Source organism: Morus notabilis, unplaced genomic scaffold (genome assembly GCF_000414095.1).
Source record: "Morus notabilis unplaced genomic scaffold, ASM41409v2 Scaffold6, whole genome shotgun sequence".
Lineage (NCBI taxonomy): Eukaryota > Viridiplantae > Streptophyta > Magnoliopsida > Rosales > Moraceae > Morus > Morus notabilis.
Genome location: NW_010363960.1, coordinates 248,563 through 269,418, shown reverse-complemented (window position 1 = coordinate 269,418; position 20,856 = coordinate 248,563). Strand labels below are relative to the sequence as shown.

The window sequence follows — 20,856 nt, the reverse complement described above, 5'->3', positions numbered from 1 at the left end:
TGCGTGCGTGTGTTAAGAGGACTTTAAAAAAAAAAAAAATTTAATAAGAGGAATCTGTTTGTTCCAGGGCGTGCATCTGGCCTCGGAAAGTCCACTCACATGCTCATTGCATGAGACACAAAAAAGTACTTCTTGCTTAATAATTAATGGTCCATGTCTCTCTATGCTATACTTCCCTAGGATTCGTTAAGAACCCACGGTAAAAAAGTATAAAAGCCCTAGCTAGATACATGCTCGACAGCTGGTTAAACAATTTCAGATTTAAACAGTTCAATTAAAAAAAAAATCAGATTTAAACAGAATTGCTTTGCGGCACAAACATCAATATGTATATGCTATAATTTAAGGAGTTAAAACTTGTTCTTTATATTGTGTGGCTATGAAGTGGAACACTAGTTATAAAATAACTTTAGAGAATTGTCTTCCCTAGCAAACAAAGTGTGTGCGCTATTAGAGTTGTTACTAACTCCATTCCTATCTCATTTCAGTTTTAGATGGTCTTATTCAAAACTTGAAAGTCATGAACATATAACAATCCGAATTAGTGATGCATGGATTTATGTCCTTCATCCATAACTCAGTTCCTGCAAAAGATCAAGTGGTTGTGGATATTTCACAGAAATCCCTTATCTTGGAAACTTTTGATGCAGTCACCAAACATCTGATCAAGAGTCTTGAAAGCATGAAAACCAAGTTGAGTGATTTTACTAGTGTCCATGCTATGTGGATTATTGTCTCCTACCTGGTTACTACACCTACATTGCAAATAGGCAATAGCATATAAAACAAGATATTAACTGATAAAAAAAAAAAGTGAAAAGAAAGCAGGCAATATATAACAAAAGAATAACAATATTATTGTTCTACTGACTTGTTCTCAAATGGGTAGGATGGATATTTGGATTTTAGCATCTCAATGATCTGAGACCAAGGAGCCACTGAGCTTGAACATATAAGCCTGCCTGATGCTTTGCTATTCTCCATTGCTAATATGTGAGCAGCTACCACATCGTCTATGTGCACAAACCCCACTGTCATATTTGGGTATTCACCTTTTGCGCCTAATTAATTTGTAAGCAATTTCAAATTAATCTAATTTTTTTTTTTTTTTTTTTTATATTCAAAGAAGTAAAACTACTGTGAACTCTTTGCCACGCGATGTCATAACCAAAAACTACTAGGGACACTTTGCATAATCACCAAGATGTAATTCCATCCATCAAATAATATGCAGAGCAAGAAAATCTGACCTTTGGCTATAGAGAGTATGAGAAGCAGGGTACTAGTTGGTTGTGGTGCTAGCAGAGGGCCAACTACAAAAGAAGGATTCACCACAACTAGGTCCTTTCCCGTCTCCTCGGCGAATTTCCAGGCCTCTTTCTCCGCCACAGTCTTCGCATACGCATACCAGAGCTGTGTGGAAATGGAAGCAAGAATGACAACAAAAGAATGTAAACAGCAAATTTTTGGTAATTGCCAAATTTACACCTCAAGAAGGAATGTAAGATGGGAGCTAGAAAGTGGTGCTAATTACATTGTAGTGTTTGCAGTATTCAGGATCACTCCAATGAGACTCGTTGAGAGGAGACACTTGCTGAACATCATATCTGTATCTTATTGAAGAGCAGGAAGATGTGAACACAATCCGTCTCACACTAGCTGATTTTGCACATGATTTTAGCACATTCAAAGTGCCCTTTATGCATGGATCAACCAAGGTCGTCTGCAATTTTGTAACATTGCTTACATATTCTCAATCAATGAGACCATAGCATAACGGCCTAATAAAAGAAACTCAGTGAAGAATAGTCCAGAAGTATCAACTTTTCTAGCCCTGAAAAGAAAAATACAAAGGGCCTAGAAGTACCAAGTTGTTTATCAAATTTCAGGAGTTATCAAATCAGAAGTACAACAAATAACCTATTAGGAACGAATATTTTTAACTCGTCAGATTTTTACCAAATTCTGTGTGATATTTATATATTGTATACTTTTAATATGAAGAGCGTGAAATTTTGATAAAATGATTTTATCCATTATAGCTATAATAAATACATGGTCACAGATAAATTTTACAATTGAATTCGTCCTCAACTATGTCACTTATATCATCATGCCCTTCGAACTATAATTTGAAATGTGCGTGTTGTACTCCCTCGTGTATTAGACATATCCAAATTCACCACCTAAACTTTGAAAAGTGTTATTTTTTAGACATTTTATTATGCACGACACACATGAAGAGGTCCAATTCGTCAATTTTTTAAAGCTCTTAACCTTATTGAATTAGGATCCATTCTTCACTTTTTTCTCCATGTTTTCCTACTTTTGACCAACTACTCTAAAGAGATAATATATCTAACAATTAGCACCAACCAAGCAACTGCACTTGGAGCGAAAGGCATTTAGAGATAATTGGTAAAATTTATCCTATTGTCACACATGGGACCTATAATTTTTTATCAAACACGTGGGGATTGGCCCTCTTATTCTTGCGCACAAATGTTAAGACATTTTAACGGCTTATAAAAGGATGAAGCAAAAAAATAAAAATAAATTAAAAAAAAACAAAAAACAAAAACAAAAACAAAAGAGAGGAGGTGGATTTGCCTGAAGATTGTCATCATAAGGAACGACCACCGGAGACGCAGTGTGGAAAACACCGTCAACGCCTTGAATAGCCTCATCAAAGCTTCCTTCCACCATCAAATCTGCTTTGAAAATCTTAAGCCTCTCTTTTGCTCCGTCAAAATCCTTCAAAAACCCAACTTTTCCCACATCTCCTTTTTGTTTTTCAATACACAAATTAAACAAGGAACGACATATATAAATATTTATTTTAGAATTAACAGCCTGTAAATTAACTTATCCGATCATCTGCATCAGCATGCATGAAAAAGTACGAATTTGTACCTGGATCTCGTACGGTTGTCCGTACAGTGTGACCCTTTTCTAGCAAGGCCTTCACCAGGTAAGCCGCAATAAAGCCCGTTCCGCCTGTTACGCAGTATTCAGGCATCTTTTAATTTCTCTCGGCTTTCTGCTAGCTTGTCTCGTTTACCTTCACAAATTGGTCATATATATACAGTGATATATATATATATGTATTATTTTTAAGAGGACAAATTACCAAAAGAAACTATATGGAGGTGCGTGTCACGCGTGGTTTGTTTTAGTGTTATCATTTTATTAAATTTGATCACGCACGTTCCCTCGAGTGAGTATGGTGGTAGATGATTCATTCTATTCATGTGGTGAAGTGGTAAAAGTGAGATTTGTTGGAGAATATATTCTTTGTTATTCTCCACCAACATGTCACCGCCCACGAGCATCGATATTGGTTTGCTACTTGCTAGTACTGGAGAGGAGAAATAAAATGCAAAGGATGTTTTTGTTTTGTTTTTCTGAGAGGTATTCTCATGAATTTTCTTTTGTCTCTTAGTATTAGTCTATATACCAAAGAGTATTCTAACTTAAACTCTGAAACCCTTTAGATGTCTCAATTTAGGCGTCGTTCTTTTGGAGTGAAATTTGAGTGTAATTTTTGAGTTATAACTTGAGTTAAAGTTATAACTTGAATACAGTTGAGTAAAGTTAAATAAATTTGGAACTTAAAAGAACATGAACTTAAATAAAATTGTAACTTGAGTTTAAGCTTTTTCTGAATTTTATTGCAAAAGAACAATTCCTTAGTCTTTGAGTTAAAGTTCCATTAAAATTTGAATAGAAAGCAATGCAATGTCTTAATTTGACTAAAAGATAGATGCACAATCATGTAATTTAATATATGTTTCTTTTTTTGTTTATGCAATTTTTCTTTTTTGCTTCTGTATGCAGTTTTTCTTTGGCATAGAACACACTAAATCAGATGTTTTGAACTAAAACTTGGCCTGGTTCACTTCGCAGATTTGAGTTTTCAATTTGAGTTGAGATTTGACATTTTCTGAGAGCTTTTAACTGTAACAGAAAAAGTTAGATGTGATATTTTCTGAGAACTTTTAACTGTAAAAACCTAAAATTGAAAACTCGAATCGGTGAAATGAACGGGGGTCATAATAACTTAAGAGGGATTAGTTTTTTTGAGCGAGAGAGTTAGAGAGAGAGTGAGAAGGTCTTTGGAGAGCAGAGGTTGGCCGGAGCTCCAACACCGCCTCCTGGTGTGCCGCCGGACTCTTGGCCGTAAAACTTGGTCCTCCAACTTGTCTTGTTGTGGGCTTCTCATTGGTGGTGGCCGTGTACAGTGTGATGGTTTTGTTTGAGCAGATGTGAACCTGTTAAGAGCTTGAAAGCCGAATATATGGTCTTCTTTCTCAGGAGAGTTTTTTACTTGGTGGCTGAGATCTCTTCGCTAACTGTTTTCCTCAATGGTCCTTTGGCCGGACGCCCTTCACCGGAGGTTTCTACTGGCGGTGGTAAGAGGGTTTTGTCTTTTTATAACTTTTGTGTTTGTAATAAGGTTGGTGGTTTTCCCACTCGACCCTCAATTGATTTGTTATTTTTTTTATTAGATTTAGGTATTCGGCTTAATGCTGATAGGGTGGTCTTGGTCCAGTTTTTTTTTTTATGCCATATAGATGTCTCCTTTATGTGGGTTTTGACGATCTGCCATTCCAAGCGTTCTAACAGCTTATGTTAAAGAGAGGAGTTTTCTCCGGTCGAGCTTTCAGTCTGATCGTTGTTAGTATGTCGAAGTACTTTTTCGATTTCGGGCCTCAGACATGCGTTTGTCCCTCTGATAGGTTAATATTGTACCAAAATGACTGTTTATTAATATTTTAATGAAATATAATTTTTCCTTTTAAAAAAAGAAAAAGAACACATTAAATCAAGTTGTAAAGTATGTCTTTTTTTTTTTTTTGGGTTGTCTATGCATTCTCTGTCATATGCTTCTTAAAGCTAGACATTTCAATTATATTATCTCTGTAAAATGTACATAAACGTTGCCATAATTTTTTCCTTACATTTGGATTTTACTTAAGAGATTTTATTTGACCTAGAATCTGTAACTTAAAATTAAAATTGACAGTAAATTCTTTTCCCCTCTCTATCACTTGGAAACAACGACGTATTATTACTTTCTATTTTGAAAAGGGTTTTCTGAATTTTGGGATAAACTTATTATGGATAGATTTTTTTTTTCCCTTAGGAAAGCCCAATTATAAATAGATTCATAAAATTTTATTTGTTGCTAGTTTATTTTTTCTTTCATTGTCATTCAGAGTTGGAATTTAGGCTTAAAAATGGCTAATATTTTGTTAAAAAACATTGAATTAAAGTCAATTCTAGTTTTATTTACTATTAATAAATTTATAATGTAAGAACTTTCTTATGAAATGAATTAGATTTTTAGTGTCTCTTTCATAGTTAATGGCGGGAAAGAGCATTCGCCCTTTAACCGTATAGTTTAACTACCATTATTTCAACATTATTCATCCAAATTTTAATGGAACTTTAACTGAGGGATTAAATTTAAAACAACATTTAAAGAGTTCAGGGTTAAAGTTAGAACATTTTTCAGTAAGGAACTAATTCTAGAAACAAAAGAAAGTTCAGGCACCTATAATGCCATTATGTTGATCCTTTTCTATGTCCATGCTGTCTTGTGCAATTTACTTCCTCTTGAACGTAATGACTTTGTTTAAAAAATATATATATAAGAAAAAAATGAATAATTTATCCTAAAAATATATGAGTTTAAATTTTTACCCATTATTCTTAATAAATACCTCTTTATTAGTAAAATTATTTGACTAAAAATATTATAAATAATAATAAAAAAAATCACGACACATACATTTTTAAAGAGTATTTTTCAAAATTACTCAAAAAAAAAAAAAAATAAATTTTGGGGCGTAGTACGAAGTAATAAACATATATACCATTCTTTTGAGATCTTACGGGTGTTGAGGTAGATGACTAATGCTGAATAGAAGGTGACAAAGAAGAAGTGACGAGATCTCACTGTATGGCCCGTGGAAGTGAGATCTCCTCCAATGGCAGGGATATATGGGGATCCCCCCGCGATGGACTTGCAGAGGTAGATTTCCTCCGAGGTTCCCCTATGCCGAGGTGATATCCCTCACGTGAGAAGTCAACAACCATACTTGTTTTTTTTTTCTAATTCTTGTAGTTTTGTTGATTTTGTTTTTTGGCTTTTTTGCACCGTTACTTTCTAAACTTTACGTGATTCACAAATCAGTTCCTAAATTTATTTTTAGCAATTAGCCCCTTCAATTTCAAAATTGTTGCATCAGGAGTCGGCTGTTAAATTATAGACGGTTTCTGACACGGGCTTTGTTTATGACCTTCTCTCAAGGGCACTAGTTGTCTTTTACCGGAGGAAAGAAACCAAAAAAAGAAAAAAAGAAAGAAGCCCCCTCGTTGCCATTAGAAAGTACCTTCCCAACCGAGCCACCAAGATCTCCATTGCCCATCCCATCCTTCCCCAATCATCCACGGAGATCTCCATCTCCATCTTAGTCAGGTTATATTAGACCTAACTCAACCTAATAAAATTAACTTGTTAAGAGAGAATTATCATTACCTTATTAAGTGTATCATGCCAATATCTCCAGTTAATATGAGATTCTAATACGTCTCTTCACGCACAGCGTGGACCATACTAAATTACTGTGAATAAGTCAATATTAGAAGACCTAATATTATAAAACTGAGCATACTCTGATACCAATTTACAGAAATTAGAAGATATTGAGCCTAACTCAACTTAACAAAACTGACTTATTAAGGAAGAATTACCCTCACTTTATTAAGTGTATCATACCAATATTTTCAGCCAATTAAGATTATAATACCAGCTCTTCTTAACGTCGCTAGATCTAGTTCTCGTGGCCTCCTTCTCCACTAGATATCGCCATCGCAATGTCCCTTTGCTTCGTCAAATCTCGGCTCGCCGAATCCTCTCATCCTTTAAATCCTTCCAGTACCTCCAGCTTGAATTTTGTTCGTTTTGGGTTTTTTTAGTTTTAGATTGAGTATTGGTGGGTTCTTGTGTTTTTGGAGTTTCTTTTTTGTGGGGTCTGAGTTCTGAGTTTTTTTTTCCCTTTCTTTTGGTTGTCTTTCCGTGCAATTAGAAAAAATGAGATATGGCAGATTAATTCTTAGTGACATGGGGAAGACGATGACGGTTCATCACCAATCAGCCGTGGATGGATTTCAGAAATAGAAAAAGAAAAAAATAGCAAAGTCGAAAAATGGGTTCTTGAAATTGCAGCAACCGTAAAGTTTTTGTTGATGAAAAATGTGTTAGCAAGTCAAAGATGGGTTCTCGAAAAAAGAACAACCTCTCAATGCATGATGGGGGAGTGTGGAACTTGGGATGTTGCCTTTTCGGTAGAAATAGATTTTGATTTTGATCGACAGATCCGAAAATGACGAGCTGATATATAAATATATATATATATATATTTTTTTTTTTTTGTTTCTTTCTTCTTCTTTTAGCTTTTGAATTAAATTTGTAGGAGAGAGCAATTTTCACATTTCCAAGTTTTGCCCCTCATTCACTGCCCACGTGCAATGCACGTGTAATTTCTGTCAGAAAAGATAACGGAGTTATCAATTGGACCATCAATACAACAAATTTGAAGTTGAAGGGGCTAATTGCAAATTTTTTTTTTCAAGGACTGATTTGACAATCATGTAAAGTTTAGGGAGTAACAGTGCAAAAAAGCTTTTATTTTTATTTTTATTTTTAATATTTTGTTGTTTTGGTCAATTTTTGTTAATATTTGTACTTTAAAGTATTCCACAAGGTCGTGCTGTCGCATAGACCGGTGATTTTCAGTAGAATTTTTGTGGTTATCGACCTGTATAATAGTGTACACCAATGGTTACTGACCAGTATCACAGTGCATGTTTAACGATAGGTATCACGATCGATACTAATTGGTTTTTTTAAAAGTATATTTGATGTTCTAAATATGGTTATATGACATGACATGGCGCTTTTTACGAATTTTTTTTTTTCGTGACATTAATCAATGCAACACAACACACATGAATGCGTAGCATTCCTGTATGCCAAGTTTAACTTGCTTTTGGTGCCAATGTCCTTGACCTTTTGTACAGTGGGCCTCATATCTTACCCTCAACATGTCTCGTAAGTGCACCAAACTATGCACGGCCCAAGTCAAGCATCAAACTTGGAGTTTAGAACCCGAGCCACTAGGCCCACTACAGCCCAATGTCATACCCCACAGAAACTCTTTTATTTTTTTTTATTTTTTATTTTTTAGAAGAAAAATTAAACTTATGAACCTTGGGCATGGCATAGTTGCTAAATTAATTGATAACCTGGTTCTAAAAGCATTATTTTTCTTCAAAACCTTTTAACCTTTGAAAAATCTGAATTTCTTAATTAGTTTGTTTTTGTTGAACGTTTGCATGCTTTCATTTATGTTAATTGCTATTCTTGAGCATCAATATTTTGTCACTTTAAAGGACGAATATATATATATATATAATACACGAGTATTTTTAATAATTACGCTTTTTTTGAATGGTAACCATCAAATATAAAAATTTAATGTTACAATATAAGTGACATATTGGTTGAATGGTGTTCTCTCGCAATTAATAGTGGTCTCATTAGGTGGTGCCTACTCCTTGTGAGAGAACCAGTCGAAAGACTTTGAGTTAGAATAACATTTCTTGAAGAATGTTGATAGACAATAGACCGCATATCCTAGTCATTTTGTATACTATACTCCCAACGACTTTGACTTGCCATGTGAGAAGACTTTTTAAATGACGATTCTGTCCATGATCGGTCAAAACCTTACAACTGTAAAACTACCGAAATACTTTCCTTAGAGAACCAGTCGAAAGACTTTGAGTTAGAATAACATTTCTTGAAGAATGTTGATAGACAATAGACCGCATATCCTAGTCATTTTGTATACTATACTCCCAACGACTTTGACTTGCCATGTGAGAAGACTTTTTAAATGACGATTCTGTCCATGATCGGTCAAAACCTTACAACTGTAAAACTACCGAAATACTTTCCTTAAAAAAAAAAAAAAAAACATTCCATGTGTATCATCATCCCCCAAAAAAAAAAAAAAAAAAAAAAAAAAAAAGACGTACCATATGTATGATATGAGAGGAAATTAATTGGGATCTTTTATCTCCATGTCTTTATTTGCTCTCCGTTTCTGGCCACCCATTTGGCTGTTGTTGGACAACAAATATGCGGATCACGTGAATTAAGGTTGGAGAGGGAAAAAAAAAAAAAAAAAAAAAAAAAAAAAAAGATCACTTTCTAAGATGTTGGGAGGAGACAAAAGGTGATTAAGCTCTGGATTACTGCGAGCAGCACTGAAGTTCTTTCCTCCTTAACCTTGAAAAATAAAAGATTCAAATAGGCGTTGACTTAAAAATACTTCAATATGAGAAAATTAAAAAAAAAATGAAAAATAGTAAGGTACATTTATACGACTGACAATGTCTTTTGTAAAACTAATTTAATTTAGTTAAAATATAATATTATTGGTGGATTTTGTGAAATGAAAAAATTATGAGAAATAATTTCAATATTTCTGATCTTACTATATAATCTGACATTTCAATTAAATAGAACATATTTTTAATATGGATTATAAGTTTCTTTTACTAGTGCGTAATTTGACTAGACTCAGACCTCTTATGAGCAGTTCCCTTATACTTTTTACTGCTCTCTCTCCAAAACGAAATTTGCCCATTATATTCTTGCTCTTGAGTGGTTAATATTGGAAGGAAATATTGATATATACAAATATATATATATATGTATATGCTAATTCACATGAATTTAATTCTTTTAGAGCCCATAAATTGAAAATGAAATAATCTAAAAACTATATTTATAAAATAATAATATATATTTTAAAAAAAGCTAGTTTGCTCAAATTAGGTATCAAATTATTATAATTAATAGCGACTTTGTCATTTTCAATTTTTTTGAGAAGTGAAAATAACACATTGCTTAGTCGTCAAAGGATTAAGAGAACAAGTTGGTAGTTATTATTTTCTAACTTGTTTTGTTCCGTTGAGCAAGAACTGATCATGCATACGGGTGCAACTTGGGAAAAACCATGCTTCAAAAGAAAAAATAATCATAACCTCTGTTCATTCCACATTTTCACCTAATATATAATTCAAACGGGAAAAATATTAAGCGAGATGGCCTGGCTGTAGCATATTCTGAGCTTGCAGTATTTCTCACTGCGTATAGAATTGGTGAAACTCTTGACCTTTATACACACACACACACGATATATATGTATATATGAATATGTATAATATAGTGACTACATGCATAGTAACGATGAAATTTATACATCTGCCTCTAATATTTATATTAACGTATAAAATTTGAATCCCTCTCAATAGTTAAATGTAAATGTGTGTGTCTGTACATATATGTGTGTGTCAATGCATATAACGTACATACCATTCAATTCTAACTTCCAACGTACGAAGTATAGTCCTAGAAGCAGTTTTTGCCCTTTTACGACCAAAAGATGTTTCTTTGATCGTTTCGTCGAAAGCGTTTCGTCTTTCTATAAGAGTTTTCAGTTAAAATTATAAAATGTGATTTCTTAAAAAAACTCTTTTAAATATACTTTAAAATTTGTACCAAAGTATAAAGAAAACATTATAATATACTTCATTCTAATATTTTTATTTATTGCTTATTAGAAAATTTTATAACCATTTTGACTCATTTAGAATCTTTCAAAAATATTAATATTGTTCCAAACATTTATATGCTTTGTTTTAATGTTCAACAGGTTTACGGTTATAACTGGTATAATCTTGATTGGTGGATCAATTTTTATGTAAGTCTGAAGATGTGCCGTTGAAAGTATCATAATTGCTTCATAGCAATGAATATGGCTCCTCATCTAATACACGTACAGATTTCTCACAACTGTCGAGAGGCCAATAACGCGGCGATAAGCTCACTTCGTGCAGTACTTTGCAAAGTGGAGTTTTCCATTGGTGGTTGGATATGTCTGAATTTCTTTCTAGGTTGATTAATCAGGACACGTCTCATCTTTTCCATACTATCACTTTATATACTTATAATGGTTTATGCTTTCATGGAAACTCTTTTTGGGCTTTTGGGTGCTTTCTTATTCATTTGCATTTTTTAAGTTAGGGTGACTTGAATTCAGATATTATTTGAGTTAAGGTGTATTTGAGTATGGTTTGAGTTGGGACTCTAATTTGAGTTTGTGTTTGGATGTGCACATTTTGAGTTATGGTTTGAATTGAGAATCTATTTGAGTTTGTGTTTGGGTGGGTCAAAACTTGAATTTGTATTTGGATAGTATTTTAATAAAAACTCAATAGTGATGAAAAATTTTAATAGGGTATATGGGTAGGGTTTTATTCGTCTCTTCATTGTGAACGCATAGAAAAAATCATCTTAATCGGAATTAAAATGAAAAAGTTATAGCGTTTTTAAAAATAGAAAAAATATTGTTCATTAACTTGAGTTTGAGTTTATGAACTTGAGTTGAAGGAGGAACCTGAACTCAAAGTTTAGCCCCAAACTCAAGTTAAAACTCAAATTTTACAAAAGAACATGAACTTGAGTAAAATTATAACTTGAGTTCAAACTTTTTTGAGTTTTAGTGTAATCTTTGTTTGAATCACTTGCTAGACACTATTTTCCTTTACTAGATCTTTCCCTTTAGGTTTTACTAATTAGGTTTTTAATAAGGTATGTTCTATCAAATTTATATTTTCAAAGATGTAGTTTCGGTTTATGCTTATGTCGGCAATTTTTATGAGTGATGTGAAACCATTACAGTAAAACCCTACAAATGAATAGCCTTAGAAATCTATTAATTAAGCAAAGTATTAATTAATCGATAAACTAATTTATTACTTAGTTAATAATTTATTAATTTATCAAAATATCTCTTATTTTCTTAATTTTATTATTTAATTAAACTAACAATTTGTGTACTTATTTAAATAACTAAGATTTATTGTCTTTACTTAATGCCAAGTAAAATCATGAATGTACTTAATTTCAGATCCAATGGATTAAGTTCTTATTAACATTAAATCAAATAGAAAACCCTATAGAATACAAAATTCATTATACTTGATGCCTAGTAAATAATACATGAGATCTAGTTCAAGGTAATTAATTGAATTTGTAGCGAAATTCATGTAATTAGCTATAGCAGGCCAAGAACTGGAACTAAATTCAAAAAGGGAAATATTGATCAATTCCTTAAGAACAGTACAAGAGTACTTGCATTAACATTAGCAGTAAATTAAACGAGTTTGAATTTTCTTCTAGATCTTATGTTCTATATCTAGCTATTTGAGTGTTAGTTACAGCTAGAAATAAATAGAGAAGTCGTTGGTTTGTTTTTTTTTTTTTTTTTTTTTTTTTTTTTTTTAAAAGTTAAGGTGAAGTGAAGTTTATAAAACAAAATAGTCATATTGGCACTTACAAAAGCATCAATACAATCAGGATATTCTTCTAGAGAGAAAATTTCGCTAATGTGTAAACCACCATTAGCTTCATTCATCAAGATCCTGATATCATTCAGAATTTGAAATTCTGCAGCAAAAGAATAGCAATCATTCACCGCTCGCACTGCATTGGCTGAAACGCTTTGTATCAAAGAGACATGAAGACAAGAGAAGTCTGTCCCTTATAGCAAGGCATTCAGCAGCAAAGGGAGTTAAAGGTACTATTTATTCAAAGCTCATTTATTCGCCGTCCTTGTAGTTTTATGAGTAGTCCTCTCATTTTTTTTTTTTAAATAAAAAAAATCATGTATAAATTGATCATAAAGGAGTCCACTTCAAGTACGTCTCTATATGACTCGTTGACTTTGAAAGCCAACCATAACTACGTTTTATTCGACTGTAATTATGTGTAGGTCTTACCACATTGAATCTCCCAGTACTCTTTCTAAATAATAATTATAAAAATATTAATAGTAAAAAAAAGCATATATCTAATAGTTTACAAATTCTCTTATAAAGACTTGGACTATTGGAAGATAAGCTAGTAAATAATAATTTTGTATTCTATGTATCGTGCGTGCAAGAGGCTCTATACATTAGTATTTAATATATAGTCCAGAAATACATTGCTTTGAATTTAATTACGATCAAGTGAACCAACATTAGTAACTTAAATTATTAAAAAGTGAGTTAATTATTACATTATCTTATAACAAAATTAATATTGTGGTTACTGACATAACCTAATAGTGATTCCACACCTGACTCTACCATAAAAGGATGAGTTTGAATCCCCATCCAAGTTTAAAAAAAAATAAAAAATAAAAAAAATCAATATTCGACGATGTTTAGCTAGCAAAAGAGATAAACCAAAAAGAAATATATAACTCGTCATATAAAATTAAGAACCCCATTAAGGGCTTTGTTTCTTTACTTTGTTTTTTTTTTTAAAGAAAATTAAGATGCTGACGTGGGGGCTGTTAATTGGGCCAGTTAAGCTAGCTAACTATAGATGCACCGGCACCTTAACCTGCTTGTACAATTTTCACAATATTTCTGTACACGCAAATGCTACCGATATGAAGCTGAATTGAATTTGCCAACTTTCTGTGACCTACCCAACCGACGCTTTCCTTATCATCTCATAAAAATTGGTTGTTTTCCACGGTAGACTAACGTCCATATTATTAATTGTGATTGTCACGTATGTATGTGCATTTACACATCTTAAATATATATACACGTACACATACCACATATATATACTTATATATACTCTTTCTCCTGAAAATAAAATGTGCAGAAACATATACCTAATCATCAGTGATCTTCTAGACCTTGTAAAGAGCATGGATAAGGCCGTTCTATACTATGTTAAGGTCTTATGCCACGTTAAATATTAGCACCTTCTCGATATTTCAATACTAATAACTTGTAATAATAGACTGTCGATAATATGTTTCATGAATGTTTTTCTTAAGCTTACATATTCCACCTGTCTTCTTGGAGCTTATCAAATATCAATTATTATATTTATTCAGAGAAAATACAAAAACGCCATTAAAAATAGTACTGATAAGCATTTACGCCATTCAAGTAAAAATGTAAAACACATTTGATTAAGTCAAATAATAATAATAAAAAAAAGAACTTAAGTAGCTCAAACTTATATTTTAGATGGCATAAATATAAAGATAACGAAAAAAGATGGCATCGTATGCAATTTTCTCTCTGAGTGTAATTTTTTTTATTTTTTTTAATAAAAATGTCTATTCCTCTTTAGTACTAGACCATAATTAATCAACTATCTTCAAACACGAGGACAGTAAAAAATCTGATTCGCCGTCACATGGACTATCTAGGCGTGCTTTGTCTCAATATTTTGATCAAGTAATTGTTAGTAAACACGGGAAATTACATCAAATACACCTAACTGCTTATGGCGTTTGGAAAAAAATGGAAACATATGTAGGATGTTACTGACCTTACAGCGTACAAAGGAGTTGTTAGTTTGGTGATCAGCAATCGACATAAAATTAATGACAACCGTGCATTATTCCTTCAAGGATAAATCAACTACCTAACCTCATACATATATAATTTCTCTTCTACCATATTAGTCAAAATAGGAGTGTGGAAATGAAATTAGCAAGATAGCTCATCAATAGAAACAAAGTTTATGACATAATCCTAACTCTCAACCATCCCAACCGTCCACTATATGTGTGAAAGAAGGAGAACAAAAGTTTTTGTACAGAATTTAATGTCTGCAACTATAAGATTACAGATAGGACATGTGGTGATGAAGATTGGATTATATAAACAAGCAACCACCACACCCCCACATACAATAAAGAAAGGGAAAAAGTCATGCTCCCAATTGAATTATATGATGTTGCTCTCAGCAAATTATACCTTAACATACTTTTCTATATGTATGAAAATTATTATATTTTAATATTACTTATCTCATCTTCATTTTGTAATCTGTAAACTCATCTTCATTTTATAGATGGTTAGATTGCTGGATCCTACCTGTCTGTATATTTTTGTATTTCTAAATTCTTACAACAGAGGAAAAGAAATTTGAAAGAGAAAGAGAAAAGAGTTGATGGGTCTCCAGAAAAATATAATGACTAAGGTTCAAATTTAGTGAAAAACATGGAGGAAATTAATTTAAGAAGAAAGTATACTTGTGTGTAAAAGAAGTGTGAAAGGCTTATGGACATATTTTCACGTTTCCTTTTCCTATTTGTCATTATATAATATATAATTTTTTGTTCTTTGCTGAATGTCATTAATTATATATGGGTTGACTTATCTACAATTAGGAAGCGGTTGTCACTCTTTATTTGACTGTAAGTTAATCCTTGTGAATAGTCCCGAATGTTATAAGTCCCTTTTATTTCATCGGTTTAAATTAAGAATTTGAGTTAAAAAGTGAATTTATATGATAAAAAATATTATAATAAAAAAATTAAATTTAAATTTTTATGAGAGAAAATATTGTAGTAAAAAGTTTGAGTTGTGATTCAAATTATGAAATGAGCGAATCTACAATTTTCGATCTTATTTTGATCCTTAACTTTTAAAACATCTCAAATTTGATTCTGATTATTAACTATATATATTTTAATTTTAACTTATCAATCAATCAGTATTTAAAAAAGAGATGAATTAATGTTGATGAAGAATAACACCTGCCAATAATATATATTGATAAAAAAGGACACACATTGCTAATAGAAATTATCTATATTTTTTGTATCCTCTTTTTACATCCAACTGACAAAAAGATTAAAACTGAATCAAACTGATAATTCAAGGATATAAGATTGATGAGATGTTCTAAAGATCACAAACAAAATTAAAATTAGGCATAAACTACGAAAGCCTGTATTCTCTCTTACCCTCCCTTGTGGGAAAGCCGACGTCTATATTTCTTTCCTTCTCTTTTTTTTTTTTTTTTTCGACACTAGACAACAATGACTAGTTATATATTTCGTTCTACAAACATACCAGACTCGTTTGTTCTGATTTATTTAACATGCAAAGGCTCTAATAAGGTTCCTACACTAAGCACAAATGTTTCAGCACCGAAATCCAATAACTATTGCTTTTCTTACAACAAATTATTCACAGCCTTGTTCTAAATTTTCAAAACTATCCTCTGTACCCAGTACTCTGAACAGCAATATACTTACTACGTAAAAGTGCTTGGAATGTTTTGTTCTTCCTATAATTGGCCCCAAAAGTCAAATAAAGGACCATAGTCACTTCACAATTCACAAACGTGTAAAATATATATATATATATATATATATATGTGTGTGTGTGTGTGTGTGTGTGTGTGTGTGTGTGTGGCATCAAATCAAACTAATGATCACGATTGATTTGTCTGTGGTTTAGTAATTTCCATTTGCACCGATTTGACTAATTTACTGATTATGTCGGGATATCACGATGCACACGCAGACATATTTTATTAATTGAGAAGCAGACTCTGGATATCAGCTCAGAAGTAGGTTAATTTCTATTTCAGCAAAAAAATAAAAATAAAAATCTAAAACAAAAAACAAAAACAAACAAAAGGAGAGAACTAGGTTAATTGGAGCACTGCATATTAAATTGAATTAATACTTCTTTCTTCAATTTATTGTATTTTGGATTAAAAAAAACTTATATATAGCCTGCATATTGTTAAAGTATAATGCATGACATGTTTGTTTGACCATATTAGAGCACCGTATTATATAGTAATACATTAGTATAATATTTAGTGTGACTATCATATTGTATAAACTAATACAGATGGTAAATTAATACGGTTTATGTCATATTATTGAATACAGCTCATTTTTATGTATTGTATTGTATTATTTTATACTGGATCAATGATCCATGCTGGGGTTGGGTATGACTAGAGGTCGGGGTCAGGTTGACATAGGGTCATGCCGGAGCCTATAATTGTTAAAAAATTCAGGGGGCACAATGCATATTTTATATTTATTAAAAATTTCATTTTGATCTCAAAATTTTCATTTTGATCCCAATTTCTTTTAAAAAATTGTATTTTGAACCCAAAATTATTAAAATTTTAAATTTTGACCCCTTATACAATACGTCATGACACCAAACACCATATTCTATTATGATAATACTACACGATACAACACAATACAATACACCTTATAAAATATAATACAATACAAGCTACCAAACATGGCCTATGTGGTTGCCTCATTCACTTTTTTTTAATTCAGATATTGTAACCTTTATTTTAATTCTAGGACTTTCTTTTTCATATTCTTCTTAAGTTTTCACTTATTAATATTTATTTTTTAAAAAATTTCATTTTAATATTTTAAAAATTCTCTAAATTTTTTCAGATCATTAAATTATTTATATTGTTTGTTTCTTTCTAAAATCCTTAAATAGCAAAAGCATTTCTCTTATGTGTTACATTTCTTCTTTTATTATCGCTTTGTTCTTTGAATTCAAAAGATAAAGGTAGAAGAAAAATAAGCGTGTGTGTGTGTGTGTGTGTGTGTGTGTGTGGCATCAAATCAAACTAATGATCACGATTGATTTGTCTGTGGTTTAGTAATTTCCATTTGCACCGATTTGACTAATTTACTGATTATGTCGAGATATCACGATGCACACGCAGACATATTTTATTAATTAAGAAGCAGACTCTGGATATCAGCTCAGAAGTAGGTTAATTTCTATTTCAGCAAAAAAATAAAAATCAAAATCAAAATCTAAAACAAAAAACAAAAACAAACAAAAGGAGAGAACTAGGTTAATTGGAGCACTGCATATTAAATTGAATTAATACTTCTTTCTTCAATTTATTGTATTTTGGATTAAAAAAAACTTATATATAGCCTGCATATTGTTAAAGTATAATGCATGACATGTTTATTTGACCATATTAGAGCACCGTATTATATAGTAATACATTAGTATAATATTTAGTGTAACTATCATATTGTATAAACTAATATATATGGTAAATTAATACGGTTTATGTCATATTATTGAATACGGCTCATTTTTATGTATTGTATTGTATTATTTTATACTGGATCAATGATCCATGCTGGGGTTGGGTATGACTAGAGGTCGGGGTCGGGTTGACATAGGGTCATGCCGGAGCCTATAATTGTTAAAAAATTCAGGGGGCACAATGCATATTTTATATTTATTAAAAATTTCATTTTGATCTCAAAATTTTCATTTTGATCCCAATTTCTTTTAAAAAATTGTATTTTGAACCCAAAATTATTAAAATTTTAAATTTTGACCCCTTATACAATACGTCATGACACCAAACACCATATTCTATTATGATAATACTACACTATACAACACAATACAATACACCTTATAAAGTATAATACAATACAAGCTACCAAACATGGCCTATGTGGTTGCCTCATTCACTTTTTTTTAATTCAGATATTGTAACCTTTATTTTAATTCTAGGACTTTCTTTTTCATATTCTTCTTAAGTTTTCACTTATTAATATTTATTTTTTAAAAAATTTCATTTTAATATTTTAAAAATTCTCTAAATTTTTTCAGATCATTAAATTATTTATATTGTTTGTTTCTTTCTCAAATCCTTAAATAGCAAAAGCGTTTCTCTTATGTGTTACATTTCTTCTTTTATTATCGCTTTGTTCTTTGAATTCAAAAGATAAAGGTAGAAGTAAAATAAGCAGAAATAATAAATATAAAAGAACTATAGTTGTAATGCTGCCATTGACACTTAAAAAGTCTCTTTCTTAACTTGATAAGTCCGTGAATGCATCAACCACTTTTAACTTAATTTATAAATTAACAAAAAGATACGAGGTTGTAATTATGCATAAATTGCAGTTTCTCTTTATTTCTATATACATCTGCTAGCTACTTAGAACGTATAAGTAGTATATTTGACAAGGCAGCGTACCTATATATATATATATACATATATACAGCTCGTGCATATATAATGGCCAGATTAACACAATATAAAAGATATCTGACTCTTTCGTCAGAGAAAAAAAAGAAAAAGAAATCCTACTGATCACTGGCTGCCAGATATTTAAGGCGCAATCTTATTGCTGCTAATTACAGAAATTGATCACAGAACTAAGTTGAACTTTAAGCTTTGTTACTCTTTTTATACATGTATATGATATACACAAATTCTATTTATATATACATACGAACATACATAATTTTATGTATTTTTCTCTTGCTAATAAGATAATTCCTGTATATTAATTTTAACATTTTATTAAAGAAATCGATAAATAATTCCAGCAGCTAGCGCTCAGGCTCATTTTATTAAATCATGTACTCAACGTACGTCATAGTATATATGTGGATCAGTTTCATATTTATCTTTATGCTATATTGAATAGATAGGAAGTTGTCGGATTAAAAATCAGCGATAGTCAACACATCACTAGTGATGAAATTAATATATATTAAGCCTTCGTATTAAAAGCTTTACAGTTGGTAGTAGATATTGCAAAAAGAAAGGATTCGGCGCCCCTATTTGACTTCTTTATTTATGTCTCTTATTTTAAGCCGTTTTAGCCGGAAATTTTCCACTACTTTTTACAAGTCAAAATACCATTATTATTTTTTGCTTTGCTGTTCTAATCTACTTATTAAGTGCACCTTTTTCCTCCAAGTCATATTAATATCCACCCTATTGCATTGTATGGTTATTGATGGATCAGATGTCAATTGTAATTCAATGATTTTGGAAAAATGCAACATGAAAGGTCTGAATATATAATACGCGTATTTATTTCAAGGGTACTTTGACAGCACATATGTAGTTGCGTTAAATTATACATACGTACACACATAACATCTATCCATACAAACGTTTCATGTAGAGAATATGGTGTATGTTTTAATTTACTTTGACTTTCTAATTAAGTCAATATTGAAAGGAGGATCTGATGATCAAATCCCATTTTAAAGGAGGGCAAGTGATTATTACCATTAAGCACAAAATATTATTAAACTAATTAATAAAAGATAACCCCATTACTAAATTAAGATATATGAAAAGTCAGGGTGATAAACTGATGATTGATCAAGAAGTGAGAGAAAAAAAAAAGGTTTAGTTGCATATAGAAAGGGAAAGTTATGAAAATTAATACAAAAGTTAAGTGAGCGTTGAGTGACGTGAAGAGTGAAGACCCCTCTTTCTCTCACTCCTTCCCATTTCATTAACTCCTCTCATCTGCCTCCTTCATTATTGCCCCTCGGTCCCGTTGCCTTTAAATCCCCACCCTCCTCTCTTTCCCACCTAATAACCCAAACACAACACTCCAATTTCACCCCCTTATCGTCACACACCAGTTTTCTTCATCTCTCCATATTTCTTTCTCATAATTCTTCCTCCAAACCAATACAACCCTACGCTAAACAATAAAAGATAGAAAAGAAAAAGAAAAAATGCCTCCAATCTTGCCAGACTTCTCAAACTCGGTGAAACTCAAGTATGTGAAGCTGGGGTACCAGTACTTGGTGAACCACATCCTCACCCTCACCCTCATTCCCATCATGGCCGGCATTCTTGTCGAGGTCCTCCGGTTAGGCCCCGACGAGCTTCTCACCCTCTGGAGGTCCCTCCACTTCGACCTCGTCCAGATCCTCTGCTCGGCCTTCCTCATAATCTTCGTCGCCACCGTCTACTTCATGTCGAAGCCCCGGACGGTGTTCCTCGTCGACTACGCCTGCTACAAGCCCCCCGTCACCTGCCGCGTTCCCTTCTCCACTTTCATGGAACATTCTCGTCTCATTCTCAAGAACAACCCTAAGAGCGTCGAGGTCCAAATG

General features: G+C 31.9%; 2 protein-coding genes across 4 annotated transcripts in view; one reads left to right on the top strand and one right to left on the bottom strand.

The window, feature by feature from the left end:
• Positions 1-310: 310 nt before the first annotated feature.
• On the bottom strand, positions 311-3,056 carry LOC21397795 (tetraketide alpha-pyrone reductase 2). 3 transcript variants are annotated; one of them, XM_024170345.1, is made up of 6 exons: positions 2,914-3,056; positions 2,611-2,783; positions 1,535-1,723; positions 1,251-1,413; positions 872-1,061; positions 311-755 (listed from the first exon to the last, which is right to left on the bottom strand). In XM_024170345.1, exons 1-6 carry the CDS (start codon positions 3,017-3,019, stop codon positions 614-616), a joined length of 963 nt encoding a protein of 320 aa, XP_024026113.1. In that variant the 5' UTR covers positions 3,020-3,056; the 3' UTR covers positions 311-613. The 3 variants fall into 3 exon arrangements, with proteins under 3 accessions (XP_024026113.1, XP_024026114.1, XP_024026115.1); XM_024170346.1 differs by having other exon boundaries at positions 872-1,052; XM_024170347.1 differs by having other exon boundaries at positions 872-1,013.
• A 17,283-nt stretch (positions 3,057-20,339) lies between these two features.
• The window catches only part of LOC21397793 (3-ketoacyl-CoA synthase 6), a 1,908-nt gene continuing 1,391 nt past the window's right edge, over positions 20,340-20,856 (top strand). The window contains 1 exon segment of the mRNA XM_024170331.1: positions 20,340-20,856. This exon segment is cut by the window's right edge and continues 15 nt beyond it. Coding sequence (XP_024026099.1) covers positions 20,473-20,856 — 384 coding nt within the window. The 5' untranslated portion in view covers positions 20,340-20,472.

Coding starts and splice junctions, on each gene's coding strand:
- LOC21397795 (XM_024170345.1), bottom strand. CDS start 3,019: ATGCCTGAATACTGCGTAACAGGCGGAACGGGCTTTATTGCGGCTTAC. Junction 1,724..2,610: donor CTTATGATGACAATCTTCAG/GCAAATCCACCT, acceptor ACAAAATTGCAG/ACGACCTTGGTTGATCCATG. Junction 1,414..1,534: donor AATACTGCAAACACTACAAT/GTAATTAGCACC, acceptor ATTTCCACACAG/CTCTGGTATGCGTATGCGAA.